This window comes from Phyllobates terribilis, unplaced genomic scaffold (genome assembly GCF_046119375.1).
Source record: "Phyllobates terribilis strain yellow unplaced genomic scaffold, ASM4611937v1 Scaffold_5__5_contigs__length_657084704, whole genome shotgun sequence".
Classification (NCBI taxonomy): Eukaryota; Metazoa; Chordata; class Amphibia; order Anura; family Dendrobatidae; genus Phyllobates; species Phyllobates terribilis.
In genome coordinates, this window is record NW_027362765.1 from 156,499,420 (window position 1) to 156,522,173 (window position 22,754).

The following is a 22,754-nucleotide window of genomic DNA, read 5'->3' on the forward strand; positions in this document are numbered from 1 at the left end:
AAGACTGGGATCCCTTGGGATACTTTGGTTTTGGTCTGGTGATTTCTCGGGCTTACGGCAAAAGGAATGCCAAGCCCCTGGTTTGGCGATCTGTTTATAAACCCTTTGGGGTTATGGGTGCTCCTGAGCCTGTGGTAACTGCTGGGAGTAATTCTTGGCTAGTTAATTGGTGGTCACCAGATTTCGGAGCTTCAAGGACCTTAGAACATGTTCTTTATGAATGTTTTTCCATGTTTGTATTGTTTATAATAAAAGGCCACTGTGGCCAAGATTTATCCAACCTCTTGAGTTTGTGGTTCTTTGAGCAGGGTTATGAGAGGTTGGGTGAGGGTCAATAAGGGATTAAGGGCTATGAAAGGTAAATTCAATGAACCACACCGATAGTAGACAATACCAGCGTCAAGGTAACGGAAGATTAGTTCGGAGATGTAGGGAGGAAACAAATTGATAGCTTTGTATGTCAGTGTTAGCAGTTTGAACTTGATAGTTGGGGAATTGGGAGCCAATGAAGGGATTATCAGAGGAGAGAAATGGAGGAATAACGAAGTGAGAGGTGGATTAGTCGTGCAGCAGAGCGGAGATGTGCGAGAGAGTTAGCAGGGAGGCCAAAGAGGAGTACTGTATTTTTCGGATCATAGAACGCACCTACGTTTTAGAGGAGGAAAATAGAAAAAAGATTTCAAGCAAAAAATGTGGTCATGACATACTGTAATGAGGGTGGGGGGGGGGTGTTGATTTGACTCACATCGGTTCTGATCCAACCCTCGGATGTGTAATTGGAAATAAATCTCAAAGATGTGACAGAGGGAGGTCAGGAAAGTGTTAAAGAAAGGCAGTGAAAGCCAGTGAGCTGTGCATGAGAGCAGCTTGGATACTGCTTAGTATCAAGGAGAACGGGCAGGTGCAGATGACCGTATTTTTTGGTCCGAGTGCGATCTGACAAAACATCGGATCGCGCTCAGGCCAATGTTAGTCTATGGGGCCGTGCACATGTCCAATTTTTTTTATCTCAGATGGAGAAAAAATCGCAGCATACCCGAGTTGCAGCCGATATTCGGATCGCACTCAGCCATGCAAGTCAGCAACTCCGTAGAAAACATCGGACTGCACTTGGATGATTTCTGAGTGCAGTCTGATTTACACCGACTGACAGAATGGAGAAGGTGGCAAAATTGTTTACCCTATCTTCTTCTCATCTGAGAGAATTGGATCAGACTATGACCGCACTCTGATCAAACTCTGATTATTAGCATAATCAGCCCCACTCTCACGCATGGGAGAATAAACGCTGGTGTGCACCTGCATAGATGCATGCTCAGGTATGCACATAAGAGATGGCCGTCTGCTTGTGTCGTATTGAATAGGGGCAGCACTCAGCTTTGCCATGCGCATTAAAGCTGTAAAGTTTATAGATGACGTAATAGATTGGGACAAATACATGCTGAATAATTACATTGATACTCATAAAGATGAAAGAAATATTAACGATTATAGAAGACATGATGGCAATACAGGTAAACAGCTGTACTGAAACCATGAGGAGGCATGGAATATAATGCAGAGAAATTAGTAAAGCCAGTCCAGTGGGGATCAGAATTGCCCATGTCAGATTGACCAGATTTGAACCCAGGGTGACATAGGCAAGGTAAGTATCACATATAAATGGACACAATAACTTCTGCCAAGCACCTACACAGACCTATCAGCTATGGAGCAATTCACAGGCAGACCAGTAGATTCAATAGAAATTTATCCTAAAAATGCATAATTTCCAGGCCTTGACGTGGCTGCAAGTCCTAGTCTAAAGTGCCTTCTGTGGCCAAGAGATGCAGTGCACCCGATGACAGAAGACGATCGCTATTCGAGTAGCGGGGCGGCCGGAGCACTCAGCGGTGGGGTGAATATTAGTTTTTTCCTCCCTTTCCTATTCCAACTTAAATACATACAGTACAGACCAAAAGTTTGGACACACCTCATTTAAAGATTTTTCTGTATTTTCATGACTTTGAAAATTGTACATTCACACTGAAGGCATCAAAACTATGAATTAACACATGTGGAATTATATACTTAACAAAAAAGTGTGAAACAACTGAAAATATGTCTTATATTCTAGGTTCTTTAAAGTAGTCACCTTTTGCTTTGATGACTGCTTTGCACACTCTTGGCATTCTCTTGATGAGCTTCAAGAGGTAGTCACCGGAAATGGTCTTCCAACAATCTTGAAGGAGTTCCCAGAGAAGCTTAGCACTTGTTGGCCCTTTTGCCTTCACTCTGCGGTCCAGCTCACCCCAAGCCATCTCGATTGGGTTCAGGTCTGGTGACTGTGGAGGCCAGGTCATCTGGCGTAGCACCCCATCACTCTCCTTCTTGGTCAAATAGCCCTTACACAGCCTGGAGGTGTGTTTGGGGTCATTGTCCTGTTGAAAAATAAATGATGGTCCAACTAAACGCAAACCGGAAGAAATAGCATGCCGCCGCAAGATGCTGTGGTAGCCATGCTGGTTCAGTATGCCTTCAATTTTGAATAAATCCCCAACAGTGTCACCAGCAAAGCACCCCCACACTATCACACCTCCTCCTCCATGCTTCACGGTGGGAACCAGGCATGTAGAGTTCATCCGTTCACCTTTTCTGCATCGCACAAAGACATGGTGGTTGGAACCAAAGATCTCAAATTTGGACTCATCAGACCAAAGCACAGATTTCCACTGGTCTAAAATCCATTCCTTGTGCTCTTTAGCCCAAACAAGTCTCTTCTGCTTGTTGCCTGTCCTTAGCAGTGGTTTCCTAGCAGCTATTTTACCATGAAGGCCTGCTGCACAAAGTCTCCTCTAACAGTTGTTGTAGAGATGTGTCTGCTGCTAGAACTCTGTGTGGCATTGACCTGGTCTCTAATCTGAGCTGCTGTTAACCTGCGATTTCTGAGGCTGGTGACTCGGATAAACTTATGCTCAGAAGCAGAGGTGAATTTTGGTCTTCCTTTCCTGGGGCGGTCCTCATGTGAGCCAGTTTCTTTGTAGCACTTGATGGTTTTTGCAACTGCACTTGGGGACACTTTCAAAGTTTACCCAATTTTTCGGACTGACCTTCATTTCTTAACCCCTTCCCGACCCGTGTCACAGTGTCTGTGACATGGAAACCGGTGCGTTCCCAACCCATGTCACAGCATCTGTGACATGGAGGGATCGCGCCCCTGCAGCGCCTGCGAGCGGGGTCGCTCAGGTGTCACAGTTGCTACTGCAACTGGACAACCTGTAGTTGACCCCACGGGGGGTGGATTAACCCCCCCGTGCCTAGGACCCCTCCGATTGGCAGTTTCACTATCACTTTAGTGAAACTGCCAATCGGAATGAATTAAGTATTTCGCCAATGGAAATTGGTGAAATATTTATGATCTGGGCATGGCTTGATGCATATAGCATCAGCCATTGGCTGGGGGGAGTGTCAGCTCTGTCACCCCCCCGCCCCCCTGATCTGATTGGCTCTAGTGTCCATGTGACGCTAGCGCTCCAATCAGATGTAGAGGGTGTCATTTTTACAATGGCTGACAAAATTCCACAGCTTTCTCCCATCCGTGAAAGCTGTGGAGCTTAGTCACCCACCGATCTGACAACGCCGACGATCCACCGCCAATGATCCACCGCCGGTAATATTACCCCCCTTGTCCGATTTCAGCCCCCACTCCCCCCCTCTATGCATCTAGATAAGTTCCCTGGGGGGTCTAGTTTCCAAAATGGGGTCACTTGTGGGGGAGCTCCAATGTTTAGGCACACAGGGGCTCTCCAAACGGGACATGGTTCCAGGGAACTTATCTAGATGGGTGGTGAGCATTTTGAACCCACAGGTGCTTCACAAATTAATCCGTAAAAATTAAAAAAGAAAATTTTTGTGGAAAAAAAACAACACTTTTTTATTTTTACGGATTAATTTGTGAAGCACCTGGGGGTTCAAAATGCTCACCACCCATCTAGATAGGTTCCTTGGGGGGTCTAGTTCCCAAAATGGGCTCACTTGTGGGGGAGCTCCAATGTTTAGGCACACAGGGGCTCTCCAAACACGACATGGTGTCCGCTAACAAATTGAATGGAAAATCGGCTCAAATTGTTAGCGGACACCATGTTGTGTTTGGAGAGCCCCTGTGTGCCTAAACATTGGAGGTCCCCCACAAGTGACCCCATTTTGGAAACTAGACCCCCCAGGGAACTTATCTAGATGCATAGTCAGCACTTTAAACCCCCAGGTGCTTCACAAATTGATCTGTGAAAACAAAAAAGTACTTTTTTTTTCACAAAAATTTTCTTTTAGCCTAAATTTTTTAATTTTCACATGGGTAACAGGATAAAATGCATCCTAAAATTTGTTGGCCAATTTCTCCTGAGTACACCGATACCTTATATGTGGTCATAAACCACTGTTTGGGCACATGGCAGGGCTCAGAAGGGAAGGAGCGCAATTTGACTTTTGGAGCTAATTTTCCATTCAAAAAGTGAAATGGCATTCCTTCCCTTCTGAGCCCTGCCGTGCGCCCAAACAGTGGTCTATGACCACATATGAGGTATCGGTGTACTCAGGAGAAATTGCCCAACAAATTTTAGGATGCATTTTATCCTGTTACCCATGTGAAAATTAAAAAATTTAGGCTAAAAGAAAATTTTTGTTGGAAGAAAAAAATGAACATTTTAATTTTTCTATGTTGCTTTAGTTCCTGTGATGCACCTGAAGGGTTAATAATCTTCTTGAATGTAGTTTTGAGTAGCTTGAGGGGTGCAGTTTTTGGAATGTTGTCACTTTTGGGTGTTTTCTGTCATGTACACCCCTCAAAGGGACTTCAAATATGATGTGGTCACTAAAAAAAATGGTTTTGTAAATTTTGCTGGAAAAAAAGATAAATTGCTGATGAACTTTGAACCCTTCAAACTTCCTACCAAAAATTTTTTTTTTTCCAAAATTGTGCTGATGTAAAGTAGACATGTGGGAAATGTTATTTAGTAACTATTTTGTGTCACATCACTCTCTGGTTTAGCAGAATAAAAATTCAAAATTTGAAAATTGCGAAATTTTCAAAATTTTTGCCATATTTTTGATTTTTTCACAAATAAACGCAAATATTATCGACCTAAATTTAATACTAACATGAAGCCCAATATGTCACGAAAAAACAGTCTCAGAATCGCTAGGATCCGTTGAAGTGTTCCAGAGTTTTTACTTCGTAAAGGGACACTGGTCAGAATTGACAAAAATGCCAAGGTCTTTAGGGTCAAAATAGGCTGGGTCCTGAAGGGGTTTTAAAGTAATGATGGCCACTTGTTTTTCTTTACTTAGCTGCTTTTTTCTTGCCATAATACAAATTCTAACAGTCTATTCAGTAGGACTATCAGCTGTGAATCCACCTGACTTTGGTACAACACAACTGATGGTCCCAACCCCATTTATAAGGCATGAAATCCCACTTATTAAACCTGACAGGGCACACCTGTGAAGTGAAAACCATTTCCGGTGACTACCTCTTGAAGCTCATCAAGAGAATGCAAACAGTGTGCAAAGCAGTCATCAAAGCAAAAGGTGGCTACTTTGAAGAACCTAGAATATAAGACATATTTTCAGTTGTTTCACACTTTTTTGTTAAGTATATAATTCCACATGTGTTAATTCATAGTTCTGATGCCTTCAGTGTGAATGTACAATTTTCATAGTCATGAAAATACAGAAAAATCTTTAAATGAGAAGGTGTGTCCGAACTTTTGGTCTGTACTGTATATGAATTAGGAACAAAGCTACAGAACATATCTAGTTTATAACCTGGGGACTGCCTGTATTTAAATACAGTATATATCAATATGGTACATCTAGAATCGGCAATCTTTGCCCACTCTCCCTTGCAGTAGTGCTATAAATCTACACCTATATAAATAAATCCTTATGGCCAAGTAGGAATTATGAACACCAAAACATAAAGCAAAAAATAACTAAATGGCCCAAGTTAAAATTTTCAAGATACTTTATTTAAGTACATTAAAAAAAATAATAAGAATAAAAAGATGAGAAACAATGGTGGGTAGACCTGGACACACAATATACAGGTGCTTCTCACAAATTAGAATATCATCAAAAAGTTAATTTATTTCAGTTCTTCAATACAAAAAGTGAAACTCATATATTATATAGAGTCATTACAAACAGAGTGATCTATTTCAAGTGTTTATTTCTGTTAATACTGATATACCCACCTGGTGTTATCTTCTGAGTAACTCCTTGAGTATTTTCTGAGATTGTCCTTTACATATATTGTATGTGTCCAGGTCTACCCACCATTGTTTCTCATCTGTGGTGATTTCCTTCTTTTTATTCTTATTATTTTTTTAATGTATTTAAATAAAGTATCTCGCAAATTTTAACTTGGGCCATTTAGTTATTTTTTGCTTTATGTTTTGGTGTTCAGTGCTATAAATCTGTCAGATTGAGAGGACATCGCCTGTGTACAGCATCTTCTTCAGGTCGCCCATTTGCTACTGGATTCAGGTCTGGGCCACCACTTTGATCTTCTTCTCGTGAAACCATTCTTTTTAAGATTTAGTGGTATGCTTATGTGGCGCCCTGCTGCGCATGGTGCCACAGAACCCAGAAGACTGCACGGATGGAATTCTCCACAAGAGGCCATCACTACATGCAAACACCTCCACCTTCCACCTCATACCAGCAGAGGGAGCCCTGTTAGGGATATATAAAGGGAAGGTGGAGCCAGGCAGCTCAGTCTAAGAATAGTTTAGTCTAAAGTCAGTGTTCAGAGAGGAGCACGCAGGCTGCTGTGTGAGGCAAGCTAGGCCTCCAGCAGTACTGAAGCCTAGTGAGGGCCCCGAGTGTGGCCAAAGGCAAGAGGAAGAAAGGAGTGATAAAGGGGGCAGAGGAGCATACCAGGCTCACCCCAGTATATACACCGGACACCGGGTCTGAGCCTACAGGGACCCTTTACACCCAGTAGGGTTAACCGCAATCCCAGGAGGACTACAAGTCCCTGGCAAACCTGAAGCTAGACACATACAGAACCAGGAACCACGAAGGCCCTGATGTCTAGGGAAATTGGTTACCAACCGGAGGTCCTACTTCAGAGCAACAGGTGGAGTAGAAAAAGCAAGACACATAAGCTAGGCACAGTTGCAGGCTGGCCAGGAGCTTACACAGAAACAGACACGGATCAGGAGGCCTTATACCCGCTCCCTGGGGAGAAGTCCAAAAGTGCGCCCTTCACCTAGAGTACCCTGGACCATATCTACCAGCTGTACCAGTAAAGGTAATGAAGCAAAACCCCCTGTCTCTGTCCGTTACTCCGGCTGCGCCATCTACCCGCACTACAACGCCCAGCACACCGTTCCACCATCTACCTATCTACACTGCCCTGTGGTCCCGCTCCACCTGTGGGGAGCTGTACCATCTTTGGCTGCCTTGTCACCAGCCTCGAAGGACTGCTGCAGCGCTGGTGACCTTCACCAGACACCACAGGTGGCGTCACAAATTTCTCCAAACTTTATTAGTAATCGCTACCCCTTTTGTGCACTGTCCGCCCTGGGCCAGCCACCGTGATATACATATATACTGTCCCCAAACAGTAAGGCCCACGGGGGCGCGACACTTAGGGTCTTTGTCATACTGAAAGATAGAATTCCTCTTCGCCTTCAGATTTTTAGCAGAGGTCAGAGTTTTTTTTGCAAAATTGACTGACATTTGGAATTGTTCATAATTCCTTCCACCTTGCCAAAAAACAAGCCCAAAGCATAATGTTTCCTCCAGCAAGCTTCACTGTGGGTATGGTGTTCTTTTGACAATGTGCAGTGTTGGCTTTGCGCCAAACATTCCTTTTGGAATTAATGCCAAAAAGTTCAACCTCAGTCTCATCAGGCCATGGCATGATTTCCCACATGCTTTTGGCAAACTTAATTTAGATTTTGGTAAATCATAACCGGAGTTGTGTTGCTGCCATCAATTTCTAAAGTTAATTTTTTTAAATGGAAAAATGTCCAATATTCAACTTCTGATATGTATGTTCTGTAATGAATAAAATATGGCTGTAACAGATTTCTAAAACATTGCATTTTTGTTTTCTTTACAGTGTACATAGCTCCCTAACTGCATGTACAGAGTTCAAGAGATAAAAAGGACAGCTTCAGTTTTCTTCTTTTGGATTTTGTCTCTTATGCATTATTCACTGCTGTTTCCCTGTTTTTACAGGGCATGTGTTTCCAGAAGAAGATCAAAATACCTTTTATAATGGGAGCGGGGAGCCACAGTGAACCATTGCCATCGGATTCTGGAGGAGGAGGAGGGAGGTCACTGTATGGCAGAGAATAGGGGTCAGAGATGCTGGGACCTAGAGAATATGGGAAGTGAAAGTAAAAAAATGAGATATCAATGGGGAAACTCAAGTATAAGTGAAAAGAATGTAGCAACAAGCAAAAATCTTCAAATTCTATGTGTTTAGAACATTTCCAACAATGGTATATATTCCTGGACTGTAATCAGAAACATAGCTACAGTGACATGTAAAAGTTTGGGCACTCCTGATCAAAATTACTGTTATTGTGAACAGTTAAACAAGTTGAAGATGAAATGATCTCTAAAAGGCCTTAACTTAAAAATGACAAATTTCCTTTGTATTTTAGACAAAAAATAAATATTTTCATCTTTTATATTTTAAAAATTACAAAAAAGAAAATGGGCAATAGTTTAGGTACCCTACAGGTTAGTAGCACCCTCTTTTGAAAGTATCACAGCTTGTAAAAGCTTTTTTGTAGCCAGCCAAGAGTCTTTACGTTCTTGATGGAGAGATTTTCATCCATTCTTCCTTGGAAAATTCTTCCAGTTCTGGTTCTGTGAGATTCCTGGGTCGTCTTGCATGTACTGCTATTTTGAGGTCTAGTCACAGATTTTCAATGATGTTCAGATCAGGCAACTGTGAAGGCCATTGTAAAACCTTCAGCTTGCACCTTTTGAGGTAGTCTATTGTGGATGTTTAGGATCATTATCCATTTTCAGAAGCCATCTCCTTTTAAACTTCAGCTTTTTTAAAGATGATGTTATGTTTGCATCATCAATTTGCTGAAATTTCATTGAATCCATTCTTCCCTCTACCCGTGAAATATTCCCTGTGCCACTGGTTGCAACACAACCCCAAAGCATGATTGATCCACCCCCATGCTTAATGGTTGGCGAGATGTTCTTTTCCTCAAATTCTGTGCCCTTTTTTCTCCACACATACCTTTGATCAGTGAGGCCAAAAAGTTCTATTTTAAATTCATCAGTCAACAGGACTTGTTTCCAAAATGCATCAGACTTGTTTAGATGTTCTTTTGCATACTTTTGACTAGAGGTGTATCCAGGAAGGGGGGCAGGCGGGGCATGCACCCCGGGCGCAGCCGGCAGGGGGGGGCGCTGTCGGGCCACCTAATGTGGCTGTCCGAGGTGCCCCTCCCCGGTGGCAGCATTCTGCCGCCCCCCGGACCGGGATTCGGCCGTTGTCTGAGCCGGCGTCAAGCTGACAGCCTGCTCAGAGAAGCTGCGGCTTTCAGACGCGAGCATAATTGAAGCTCTGACTGTTGGCTTAGAGCGACGTCAGCAGCGTGATCAGGTAATGTCATCGCACTGCTGACTTCACTCAACTGCGCCCAGAAGATAGAAGTGCATCGGTGGTAAGTGCTCCTGTGGCTATGCAGCTGAAGACAATGAAGATTTATATCGGGGGTGGGGAGATTATTTATTGCCTGGAGGGGATGGGGTTGTTTATTAATTGGGGGAGTGGGGGTTATTAATTTATTGTGCAGGGGGCTAGTAATTGTGCAGGGGGGTTAGTAATTGTGCAGGGGACTATTAATTGTACAGGGGGCTATTTATTAATTGAGCAGGAGGCATATTTATTAATTGTGCAGGGGGAATATTACTTGTCGAGGGGGATATTTATTAATAGTGCAGGGGGGGCTAGTAATTGTGCAGGATGTTATTTATTAATTGTGCAGGGGGCTATTTATTAATTGTGCAGGGGGGCTAATATTGTGCAGGGGGTATATTTATTAATTGTGCAGGAGCTAGTAGTTGTGCAGGGGCCATATTTATTAATTGTGCAGGGGGTATATTTATTAATTGTGCAGGGGGCTATTTATTAATTGTGCAGGGGGCTATTTATTAATTGTGCAGGGGGGCTAGTAATTGTGCAGGGGGTATATATATTAATTCTGCAGGGGGCTATTTATTAATTGTGCAGGGGGCTATTTATTAATTGTGCAGGAGGCTATTAATTGTGCAGGGGGATATTTATTAATTGTGCAGGGGGCTAATATTTGTGCAGGGGGCATATTTATTAATTGTGCAGGGGGCTAGTAATTGTGCAGGGGGGCATATTTATTAATTGTGCAGGGGGGCTAATATTGTGCAGGGGGTATATTTATTAATTGTGCAGGAGCTAGTAGTTGTGCAGGGGCCATATTTATTCATTGTGCAGGGGGTATATTTATTAATTGTGCAGGGGGCTATTTATTAATTGTGCAGGGGGCTATTTATTAATTGTGCAGGGGGGCTAGTAATTGTGCAGGGGGTATATATATTAATTCTGCAGGGGGCTATTTATTAATTGTGCAGGGGGCTATTTATTAATTGTGCAGGAGGCTATTAATTGTGCAGGGGGATATTTATTAATTGTGCAGGGGGCTAATATTTGTGCAGGGGGATATTTATTAATTGTGCAGGGGGCTAGTAATTGTGCAGGGGGGCATATTTATTAATTGTGCAGGGGGCTAGTAATTGTGCAGGGGGCATATTAATTATGCATGGGGATATTTATTAATTGTGCAGGGGGCTAGTAATTGTGCAGGGGGGCATATTTATTAATTGTGCAGAGGGCATATTACTTGTGCAGGGGGATATTTATTAATTGTGCAGGGGGCTAGTAATTGTGCAGACGGCATATTTATTAATTGTGCAGGGGGCTACTAATTGTGCAGGGGGCATATTTATTAATTGTGCAGGGGGCATATTTATTAATTGTGCAGGGGGCTAGTAATTGTGCAGGGGGCATATTTATTAATTGTGCAGGGGGCTAGTAATTGTGCAGGGGGCATATTTATTAATTGTGCAGGGGGCTAGTAATTGTGCAGGGGGCATATTTATTAATTGTGCAGGGGGCTAGTAATTGTGCAGGGGGCATATTTATTAATTGTGCAGGGGGCTAGTAATTGTGCTTGGGGCATATTTAGTAATTGTGCAGGGGGCTAGTAATTGTGCAGAGGGCATATTTATTAATAATGCAGGGGGCTAGTAATTGTGCAGGGGGGCTAGTAATTGTTCAGGGGGGCATATTTATTAATTGTGCAGGGAGCTTTTTATTCATTGTGGATGATGGATATTTCTTAATTGTGCAGGGGGCATATTACTTGTGCAGGGGGGATATTTATTAATTCTGCAGGGGGGCTAGTAATTGTGCAGGGGGCTATTTACTAATTGTACAGGGGAGGCTAGTAATTGTGCAGGGGGGCTATTTATTAATTGTGCAAGGTGCTTTTTATTAATTGTGCAGGGGGCTAGTAATTGTGCAGGGGGCTATTAATTGTGCAGGGGGATATTTATTAATTGTGCAAGGTGCTTTTTATTAATTATGCAGGGGGGCTATTAATTGTGCAGGGGGCATATTTATTAATTGTGCAGGGGGATATTTATTAATTGTGCAAGGTGCTTTTTATTAATTGTGCAGGGGGCTATTAATTGTGCAGGGGGCATATTTATTAATTGTTCAGGGGGCTAATTGTACAGGGGGATAATTATTAATTGTGCATGGGGCATATTTAATAATTGTGCAGGGGGGCTATTAATTGTGCAGGGGGCATATTTATTAATTGTGCAGGGGGATATTTATTAATTGTGCAGGGGGCATATTTATTAATTGTACAGGGGGATATTTATTCATTGTGCAGGAGCTAGTAGTTGTGCAGGGGCCATATTTATTAATTGTGCAGGGGGCATATTTATTAATTGTGCAGGGGGATATTTATTAATTGTGCAAGGTGCTTTTTATTAATTGTGCAGGGGGCTATTAATTGTGCAGGGGGTATATTTATTAATTGTGCAGGGGGCTAATAATTGTGCAGGGGGCATATTTATTAATTGTGCAGGGGGATATTTATTAATTGTGCAGGGGGTATATTTATTAATTGTGCAGGGGCTAATAATTGTGCAGGGGGGCATATTTATTAATTGTGCAGGGGGGCTAGTAATTGTGCAGGGGGTATATTTATTAATTGTGCAGGGGGCTATTCATTAATTGTGCAGGGGGAATATTAATTGTGCAGGCGGCTATTAATTGTGCAGGGGGCTATTAATTGTGCAGGGGGATATTTATTAATTGTGCAGGGGGCTAGAAATTGTGTAGGGGGATATTTATTAATTTTGCAGGGGGTTAATAATTGTGCAGGGGGGCTTTTTATTAATTGTGCAGGGGGCATATTAATTGTGCAGGGGGATAATTATTAATTGTGCAGGGGGGGCTAGTAATTGTGCAGGGGGCATATTTATTAGTTGTGCAGGGGGCATATTACTTGTGCGGGGGGGATATTTATTAATTGTGCAGGGGTCTATTTATTAATTGTGAAGTAGGGCTAGTAATTGTGCAGGGGGATATTAATTGTGCAGGGAGCTATTTATTAATTGTGCAGGAGAGCTAGTAATTGTGGAGGGGAGATATTTATTAATTGTGCAGGGGGCTATTTATTAATTATGCAGGGCGGTCTAGTAATTGTGCAGGGAGCTATTAATTGTGCAAGGGGCATATTTATTAAGGCTGTGTGCCCACGTAGCGTTTTTCAAGCGTTTATGCTGCGGAATTTCCGCAGCGGAAACGCTTGTAAAACGCTAGGTAATCCGCACCCCATGGTCCCCAAGGGGATTCCGCATGTTCTATGCACATGCTGCGGATTTTTCCGCGGCGTTTATGCTACGTACAAAAATCCGCAGCATGTCATTTAATTTTGCGGAAGCGCAGCGGAACTCCCGCCATTGACTTGCATTGAGACGCATAGAAACCGCGACTGTACATTTGTACAAGCGGCTTCTATGCGTCTCTATGTGCGGATGGTACCCTGTTCTGGAGGAGAGGAGACTCTCATCCAGACCTGGGTACCATTGTACCTGTAAAAAAAGAATAAAATAACAAATAAAGTTTATACTCACCTGTCCGGCGTCTTCTCTCTGAATGCCAGCAGCGCTGAAGGACCTGCGGTGACGTCACAGTCATGTGACCGCAGGCCCTTCACCGCTCTGTCTCGCGATATGCCGGCAGCCGGGAACAAGCCAGGAAGCAGCGCTGCAGCCACGCCGGGGCCTCGGGGGTGAGTATAGCTTGAGGCTATGTGCCCACGTTGCATTTATGAAGCAGAAAATTTCTGCTGCATAAATGCAAGTCCTCTCCCGGAAAAACGCATGCGGAATTCCGCACGCGTTTATCGCGCATTTTTCGCGCGTTTATCACGCGTTTTCCACATGCGGAATTGCCTTGCGTTTTTTATGCATTGGACAAAGGCAATTCCGCTTGCGGAAACGCAAAATTAAATGACATGCTGCGGATTTTTGAACGCGGCATAAACGCTGCGGAAAAATCCGCAGCATGTGCATAGAAGTTGCGGAAACCCATTGGGGATCATGGGGTGCGGGTTACCAAGCGTTTTACAAGCGTTTCCGCTGCGGAAATTCCGCATCAAAAACGCTTGTAAAACGCTACGTGGGCACACAGCCTTATTTGTTTTAATTTTTACGGTTCACACTGTATAAATCCATGCTGTTTGCATGGATTTATACAGTGTGACCTAGTTGTCAAGCACTTTCCAAGTGATGCTATCGCCTGGAAAGTGCTTGTCAATCTGCATGCGGAAACGCATGTGAACCCGCATGTGGATCCGCATGTATTCTGCAGGAAAAACGCATGCACAATCTGCATGCGTTTTTTTCTGCCAGGGTGATGCAGAAATGCTGCAGAAATTTTCTGCTTCATTTCTGCATCGTGGGCACATAGCCTTAATGTGCAGGGGGGATGTTTATTAATTGTGCAGGGGGCTAATAATTTATTGTGCAGGGGGTTAGTAATTGTGCAAGGAGCATATTTAATAATTAGTGCAAGGGGGCTAGTAATTGTGCAGGGGGCATATTTATTAATTGTGCAGGGGGATATTTATTAATTGTGCAAGGGGGCTAGTAATTGTCCAGGGGGCATATTTATTAATTGTGCAGGGGGCTATTTACTAATTATGCAGGGGGCATATTTATTAATTGTGCAGGGGGCTAGTAATTGTGCAGGGGCCATATTTATTAATTGTGCAGGGGGAATAATTATTAATTGTGCAGGGGTCTAGTAGTTGTGCAGGGGGAATATTTATTAATTGTGCAGGGGGTATATTTATTAATTGTTCAGGGGGCTTGTAATTGTTCAGGGGGTATATTTATTAATTGTGCAGGGGGTATATTTATTAATTGTGCAGGGGGTTAGTAATTGTGCAGGGGGTATATTTATTAATTGTTCAGGGGGCTAGTAATTGTTCAGGGGATATATTTATTAATTGTGCAGGGGGGCTATTTATTATTTGTGCAGGGGGGCTAGTAATTGTGCACGGGGCTTATTTATTAATTGTGCAGGGGGATAATTATTAATTGTGTGGGGGGGCTAGTAATTGTGCAGGAGGCATATTTATTAATTGTGCAGGGGGCTAGTAATTGTGCAGGGGGCATATTTATTAATTGTGCAGGGGGGCTAGTAATTGTGCAGGGGGCATATTTATTAATTGTGCAGGGGGCATATTTATTAATTGTGCAGGGGGCTAGTAATTGTGCAGGGGGCATATTTATTAATTGTGCAGGGGGCATATTACTTGTGCAGGGGCCATATTTATTAATTGTGCAGGGGGTATATTTATTAATTGTGCAGGGGGCTATTTATTAATTATACAGGGGGGCTAGTAATTGTGCAGGGACTATTAATTGTGCAGGGGGCTAATAATTGTGCAGGGGGTATATTTAATAATTGTGCAGGGGGCTAGAAATTGTGGAGGGGGACATTTATTAATTGTGCAGGGGGCTAATAATTGTGCAGGGGGCATATTTATTAATTGTGAAGGGGGCATATTTATTGTGCAGGGGGGGATAATTATTAATTGTGCAGGGGGCGCTAGTAATTGTGCAGAGGGCATATTTATTAATTGTGCAGGGGGTATATTACTTGTGGAGGGGGATATTTATTAATTGTGCAGGGGGGCTAGTAATTGTGCATGGGGCATATTTATAAATTGTGCAGGGGGGCTAATAATTGTGCAGGGGGACATATTTATTAATTGTGAAGGGGGCATATTTATTGTGCAGGGGGGATAATTATTAATTGTGCAGGGGGCGCTAGTAATTGTGCAGAGGGCATATTTATTAATTGTGCAGGGGGCTAGTAATTGTGCAGGGGGCATATTTATTAATTGTGCAGGGGGCATATTACTTGTGCAGGGGCCATATTTATTAATTGTGCAGGGGGTATATTTATTAATTGTGCAGGGGGCTATTTATTAATTATACAGGGGGGCTAGGTATTGTGCAGGGACTATTAATTGTGCAGGGGGCTAATAATTGTGCAGGGGGTATATTTAATAATTGTGCAGGGGGCTAGAAATTGTGGAGGGGGACATTTATTAATTGTACAGGGGGCTAATAATTGTGCAGGGGGCATATTTATTAATTGTGAAGGGGGCATATTTATTGTGCAGGGGGGATAATTATTAATTGTGCAGGGGGCGCTAGTAATTGTGCAGAGGGCATATTTATTAATTGTGCAGGGGGTATATTACTTGTGGAGGGGGATATTTATTAATTGTGCAGGGGGGCTAGTAATTGTGCAGGAGGCTATTTATTAATTGTGCAGGGGGGCTAGTAATTGTGCAGGAGGCTATTTATTAATTGTGCAGGGGGGCTAGTAATTGTGCATGGGGCATATTTATAAATTGTGCAGGGGGGCTAATAATTGTGCAGGGGGACATATTTATTAATTGTGCAGGGGCATATTACTTGTGCAGGGGGGATATTTATTAATTGTTCAGGGGGGCTAGTAATTGTGCAGAGGGCTATTTATTAATTGTGCAGGGGGGCTAGTAATTGTTCAGATGGGCATATTTATTAATTGTGCAGGGGGGCTAGTAATTGTGCAGGGGGGCATATTTATTAATTGTGTAGGGGGCATATTACTTGTGCAGAGGGGATATTTATTAATTGTACAGGTGGTCTAGTAATTTTGCAGGGGGGCTATTTATTAATTGTGCAGGGGGGCTAGTAATTGTGCAGGGGGCTTGTAATTGTGCAGGGGGGCATATTTATTAATTGTGCAAGGGGGCTAGCAATTGTGCAGGGGCCATATTTATTACTTGTGCAGGGGGGCTAGTAATTGTGCAGGGGGCATATTCATAAATTGTGCAGGAGGGCATATTTATTAATTGTGCAGGGGGCTTTTTATTCATTGTGCAGGGGCATATTTATTCAGTATTCAGGAGGGCTATTTATTCATTTTGGAGGGGGGATATTTATTCAGAGTGGAGGGGGGATATTTATTCAGTGTGGAGGGGGGATTTATTCAGTGTGGAGGGTGGGATTTATTCAGTGTGGAGGGGGGATTAAATCTGAGGGGGTTGGATACAGACACATTATTGGTAGTGAGGGGAAAAATATGCGGACACAGTATGTGGAGTTGGGGGGATGTGTGCGGAGGAAATATGAGGAGCTAGGGAGAAACGTGTATGGAGACTATTGAGGGGAATAGTGTGAGGAGACAGTATGGGGGAAGAAAAGTGTGAGCGGGCACAGAATATAGACTGAGTAGTGGGTGGGGGGTAGCATGGGGGGGGGCAGTGTAAGGTCACAGCCAGCAGGGAACAGTATGCTAAGGAAGGGGAGTGTGATGAGGGGGCACAGTATAGAGACTGGGCCCTATAGGGGGGACACAGTGTGAAGAGGGGGCCCAGTATGGAAAGGAGAGGGCAGTGTGGAGAGCATGTACTATAACAGGGACAGTCTGGGGTGATATTTTGTACAGGGTAACCTCGCCCACAACCCAGCAGCCACCGGTGGAACGCGGAAGAGGGATCCTCGGCTGCAGACTGGACTTGTCGTGAGACGTCAGCGGATATCAGAGAAGGCTGCAGCCGGGGGTCACGTGCTGCCTGTGAGCGGCCACCGATAGCGCCGCTCACAGGCAGAAACAGCACCAGAAAGTAATTAGAAAAAAGCTTCTATTTATCATTAAAAGACATTGGCATATTTTTAAAAGTACTCGACAACCCCTTTAACAGTTCTTTGTTTCTACAATGTCTTTTAAGGAAAATCAAAGCATGAAAACAAGTCTTTCCACCAGGTACCATCTTCCATACTGCCTCTCGGTGGTGAATACCACTCAAGTGGGCTTACCTGGTGCACAGGCAGAGATACCTGTTTCCAGTCGACAGTCCTTGGCAGTTGACTCGGTTCACCAAGTGTCTCGTACGTCAGCATCACGGGCCTCCTCATTTCTCGAGTCGATATAATCCTCCTGGTGGGTTGTTCCTCAGATACCACAGGTTCTTAGGTCACAGGAGTTTCTTCCGCTGCACTCATTTCCCATGCATCCTCAGATGCTCTAGGAGCTGCCTCTGTAAGTTCCTTTACTTGTACTGAGTCACCTGTCTCCGCACGGTCTGGTAACTCCGCTCCTCCTGAGTGTCGATCGGTCTCTTCAGGGACTGGTGTTCGATCATCAGATCTGTATTGGACTTCATCTGTACTCCATGGTACTAACTCTGGAGCCTCAGGACTTAGTTCACTCTCCTGAGGATGGTACATCTCTCTCCTTGCCGGTCCGAGAAATACAACGGTGTGTTCTTCTCCATCGAAACTTTCAAGGTCACTATCCACCTCCAGAGCTTCAGTCTGTGGTGGTTCCTTAGTTAATCTCGGACGATGTCGGTCTACTTCTGGGAAGTCTTGTTGTGGTGGGAGATAATCACAGGGTAGTAGTAAATTCCGATGGACTATTCTGGTTTTCTTGTCTCCCGTTTCCGATTGGATTTCATACACTGGGCTGTCATCAGCTTTCCTCCTTATGACCACATACACCTTGTCTTCCCAGTACGAACGAAGTTTTCCTGGACCGCCTTTCTCACGTACGTTCTTGACTAGCACCCAGCTTCCTGGTGCCAATTCTGGTCCATAACATTTTCGATCATAGTACTCCTTACTCTTGCTCTGTCCTTGCGTAACCACTTTGGACGCTATGTTGTATGCCTCTTCCGTTCTGTAAATCTCTGACACCGAAGTATCGAACATGATGTCGATTGGCAGTCTTGGTGATTGTCCATACAATAGGAAAAAGTGTGAGTAACCCGTTGCATCATTCTTTGTACAGTTATAGGCATGTGCCACTTTTGACAGAGAACTCTTCCAGTTTTTCTTTTCATCAGCTGTTAAAGTGCGAAACATCGACAATAATGTCTGGTTAAACCGTTCCACTTGTCCATTACCCTCTGGGTGATAGGGTGTTGTGTGGGATCTCTTAATTCTACATTACTTTCCTAGGTTGGCAAAGAGCTGGTTCTCAAATTCTCTTCCTTGGTCGTGGTGTAAGCTCGTAGGGAACCCAATCCTTAAGATCTTCTCTGCCGCTGTACGACCCGATTTAGTGGTGGTGGCATATGCTTGAGCAAATTGAGTGAAATGGTCCATCACCACCAAGATGTATTCGTAACCACCCTTGCACATCTCGAGATGTAGAAAGTCTATTGAGACCATCTCAAACGGATACATATTTTGGATGTTGCCCATAGGTGCCCTGGTTGATGTGTTGGGACGTTTATCTTTCAGACACCCACACTCCCTGGTCACGTACCTCTCAATATCTCTCTGCATGTACGGCCAGAAGAAACGTTCACAGATCAAATTTGTTGTCTTTTCCACTCCCAGGTGGGTAGTACCAACTCCCGGTTTTGTCCTCCTTTACGATACAGGATACCGTCTTCACTGAGGTAGAGCTTTGTCCATTCTTTAATTAAAACAGATACTGCTGGTGACTCATTGTCTCTCTCCCGTTTACTTGGAAACCGATTTTGGTCCACATAAAGTAGTATTCTATCAATTATCTGATCTTCCCGTTGTGCTCTTCAGATTTTTCCTTTTGGTAGTTGTTGAATAGACAGGGGGTGATCTTGTTCTCTCAATTTTATGGTGGTTTCCACCATCAACGGACACCACAATGGTATGTCTTCCTCCTGATAAGCTTCTACTGCTTGGGTAGTGCTCTCAATTGCTTCCAGACTGACTTCCTCTGAGCATTCTAGCATGAACTCCTCAGGCTCTAGTGGCATTCTCAACAATCAGTTAGCATCCGCATTGCATTTTTCTGGCCTGTACTTGATGCCGAAATTGAAGTCAGCTAGTTCAGCAACCCATCTCTGACCCGTTGGATTCAGTTTGGCTGTAGTAAGGACATAAGTCAAAGGGTTGCTGTCAGTGTATACCTCAAACTCTTTGCTGTAGTAGATATAATCTCTAAATCGTTCACAGATAGCCCATTTCAGTGCCAGGAACTCCAATTTTTCGGAATGTAGATGGTAATTCTTCTCGTCGTCTGTCAATGTTCTAGAACCGTAACAGATGACTCTCAATTTTCCATCTTGATGCTGATACAGGGCAGCTCCCAGTCCAACTTGAGAAACTTCACAATGAAGAACAAATGGTAAATTGAAATCAGGACATCCCAAGATGGGTGGTTTTACCAGGTAGACTACTAGTTCTTCCAATACCTCGTGGTGGTCTGCTGTCCAGAGAATGGGGGGCTGTTGGGACGAAACGGCGTTGTTTCTTTTACGCCCGGTCCTACCCGTGTTCTTCTTTTTCTCCATGGGTGTTGTTGACTCTGTCGCCCCCCCCCCCAAGAGGAGGTATAGTGGGGTGGCAATCCTGGAGAAGTTCTGAACGTAAGTACGATAGTAGGAGAGGAATCCTAACATCTACCTCAACTCCCCGACAGTAGAGGGCCGCTTGTCTTTTAAGGCCAGTACCGGAGTGATTTCTGCTGGGTCCATGGTATATTCTTCTCCGGACACAATTTTCCCCAGAAATCGGACTTGCCTTTTGAACAGTTCACACTTCTTTGGGGTCAACTTAACTCCGTGTTGTTGATACCACTGTAATTCGGTTCTAACGTGTTCACCATTCTCCCAGAAGGTTTTTCTGTGTAGCATATTGTCATCCACGTACGGCTGGCAAATATCGTCCCTCAATTCTTGTAAACATGTCTCCATGCTCCTCTGGAATTCTGCTGGAGCCCAAATGGTATGCGAATCCACTCATATAATCCCCACGGTGTAATGAATGCTGTCAAGGGTCTACTGGACTCTTTGACAAATCCTTGGTGGCATGCCTTAACCTGATCGTGGACAGAGAACCAGGTACTTCCTGATAGGCTATCCAGCATATCTTGGATCTTTGGTATTGGGTGTCGATCAGGTACTGACTTTCGGTTTAGTTCCCGGTAATCACAACAGAGTCTCAACGTACTGTCCTTTTTCCTAACACAGACAATAGGAGAGGAATAAGACGACTTCAACTTTTGGACCCAACCTCTGTTGATGAGATCTAGTAAATATTCTTTCACTTCACAATGTAATGGTTTTGGCACAGACATGTAACTTCTGATTACTGGGGTCGTGTCTTTCAAATTGATTTTCAATTGCAACGACGGGATACAGTCTATATCAGAGTCATCTTTAGAGAATGCATGACACTCTTCTCTAAGCATCTGTTTTGCTATCGCTATATCTTCAGCACACAAGTGTTCCAGGGATACTGGGGGATCCCAGGACCCTGAGGTGGGTCATGCAATTTCCTCCCCTGGGCAACTCCTGTTCCTTGGTGGGGAGACTGAATTCACGGTAGACCCTGGGTGGGTCTCACGCTGGCTGGATATACCGTTTTAACGGTTTCAATGTGACCTAACACAGTCTTTGGATCCATTCTAATTTCGTGTTTCGTAGTATTCATCACTGGTACTGTCACTCAAGCAAACCCACCAGTAGGAATCGTAAGCAGTCTCACCTTGAACTAGGCCTTCTGGAAGTTCTGAGGAGTCTTTTCGCATGAATAGTCTTTTCTGGACGTTTCTTCCCAGTTCTACCCGGACTCCACACCTCATCCCCACCATTTGGTTTGCAGGGATGATGGTTGGGATCCAGCCTACCTTGACTTCTTTTAGGTCCATTGTATTCTGTGCTTTCTTTACTCTATGAATCACATTTTCCGCCACGGCTTTGGGTATGGCAAGTGATGTGGCAATTGCATCCACCACTAGCGTCCCTGACTTGTGTTTCGTGATGACCTCACTGATTACATTATAACCCAGGAAAGGATCCTCTGCTACGTTCTGATCACTGGTCACGAGAAAAGGTACGAAAAGCTCAATGGTGTTGCTGTTCTTCGAAGCCCTCAGTTTGAAAGTCACTTCCACCCAGCCTATGAAAGGGATTTCGGTCTGGTTGACAGCTTTGCTGTGGAGTTCCACTGGTCCTAAGAGTTCTTTTAGCGACCAAAGGCAGGTATGTGGCAGGTAGCACCTTCTCCATTCCTCATTTAAAAGGCTTGCTTGGGGTCCTGTGTCCCACAGTGCTTTTACCAGGAGTCCATCTAGCTGGCAATGTATAATGCACCTTTCACCGATTAGGCTGATGAGGCTATCTTTACTGACCGAGGAATCCTCCTCCTAGGAGTACATTGTTTGACCTCCGCACTGGGCATTAAGTAACTGATGCCCCTGTCTCTCTTGCAGCTGTTGTAGACGGGAACACACTTGGGGATAGTACTGACGCAGCCGTTTTACCTCATGCGTTGTTCTGGGGTTTGGTGAGATATGGATTTGCTTCTGGGGCCTCCTCCGTGTCGCAGTTACCAGTCGCCCCGCACTGGCAACCTCCTGCCTTTTAACACAATCGACCGTGACCATTGCCGCTCCTTGGCATAATGTCCTTCCTCACCACATCTTAGACAGTGGACACACACCGTACTCTGATTTGATGAACGGCACACTTCACAAGCCGGGTATCTTCTGTTCTGGAACCCACTCCTGGGTCTGAGGGATACAGGTTTTGGCCTGTAACGAATCAACTTTTTCACCTCAATCAACTTGGCTCGTAGTTCTCCTATTACTTCCTCCTGGTCAGCGCTGGCGGTCCTCTCTTTTGTTGGTGATTTAAGGTTCCCTCTCGTAGGTGACACTGGAGGGTCTTCATGATGATCTTTGGACTGGCCACCGGGGGTCTCCAACTTCAGCTGACTCATTTTGGTGATTTTAGGAGCAGAGCCTTTCTTTAACTTCTGTTCGCTCTCTGACTCCAAACTAGCGGCCTCATTCATTTTTTCAATTAGGACTTCGTCCAAAATGCCAGGATCTTCTAGGTACTGTTCCAGCTGCAACTTGACGTCTTTGCTGATTAACCCCGTTCCCAATGATCTCAAGAACTTCTTCTGGACTAGTCCAGCATCAAACTTCTCTTCTGCTTCTATATCTCTGGATACAAACAACAGTCTTTCCTTCAGTTCAGTTGCTCTGAACAAGAAACTTTGGGGTGATTCATTATTTTTCTGTGAGAGGTTAATGAGTCGGTGGAACAACTCTGAAGTACTCTCTTCTTTATAGTGCCCTTTTAAAATCATCTTCAGCTGTTGCAAGGTCAATTGAC

The 22,754-nt window shown here is 44.0% G+C and overlaps 1 protein-coding gene across 5 annotated transcripts in view; it reads right to left on the reverse strand.

Annotated features, from left to right (window-relative positions):
* ABI3 (ABI family member 3) overlaps window positions 1-22,754 on the reverse strand; it is an 88,940-nt gene that overhangs the window by 29,365 nt on the left and 36,821 nt on the right. For all 5 annotated transcript variants that reach the window (XM_073681077.1, XM_073681076.1, XM_073681075.1 and 2 more), the window contains one exon: window positions 8,258-8,365. In XM_073681077.1, the coding sequence (XP_073537178.1) occupies window positions 8,258-8,365 (108 nt within the window). The remainder of the gene's footprint in view (window positions 1-8,257; window positions 8,366-22,754) is intronic.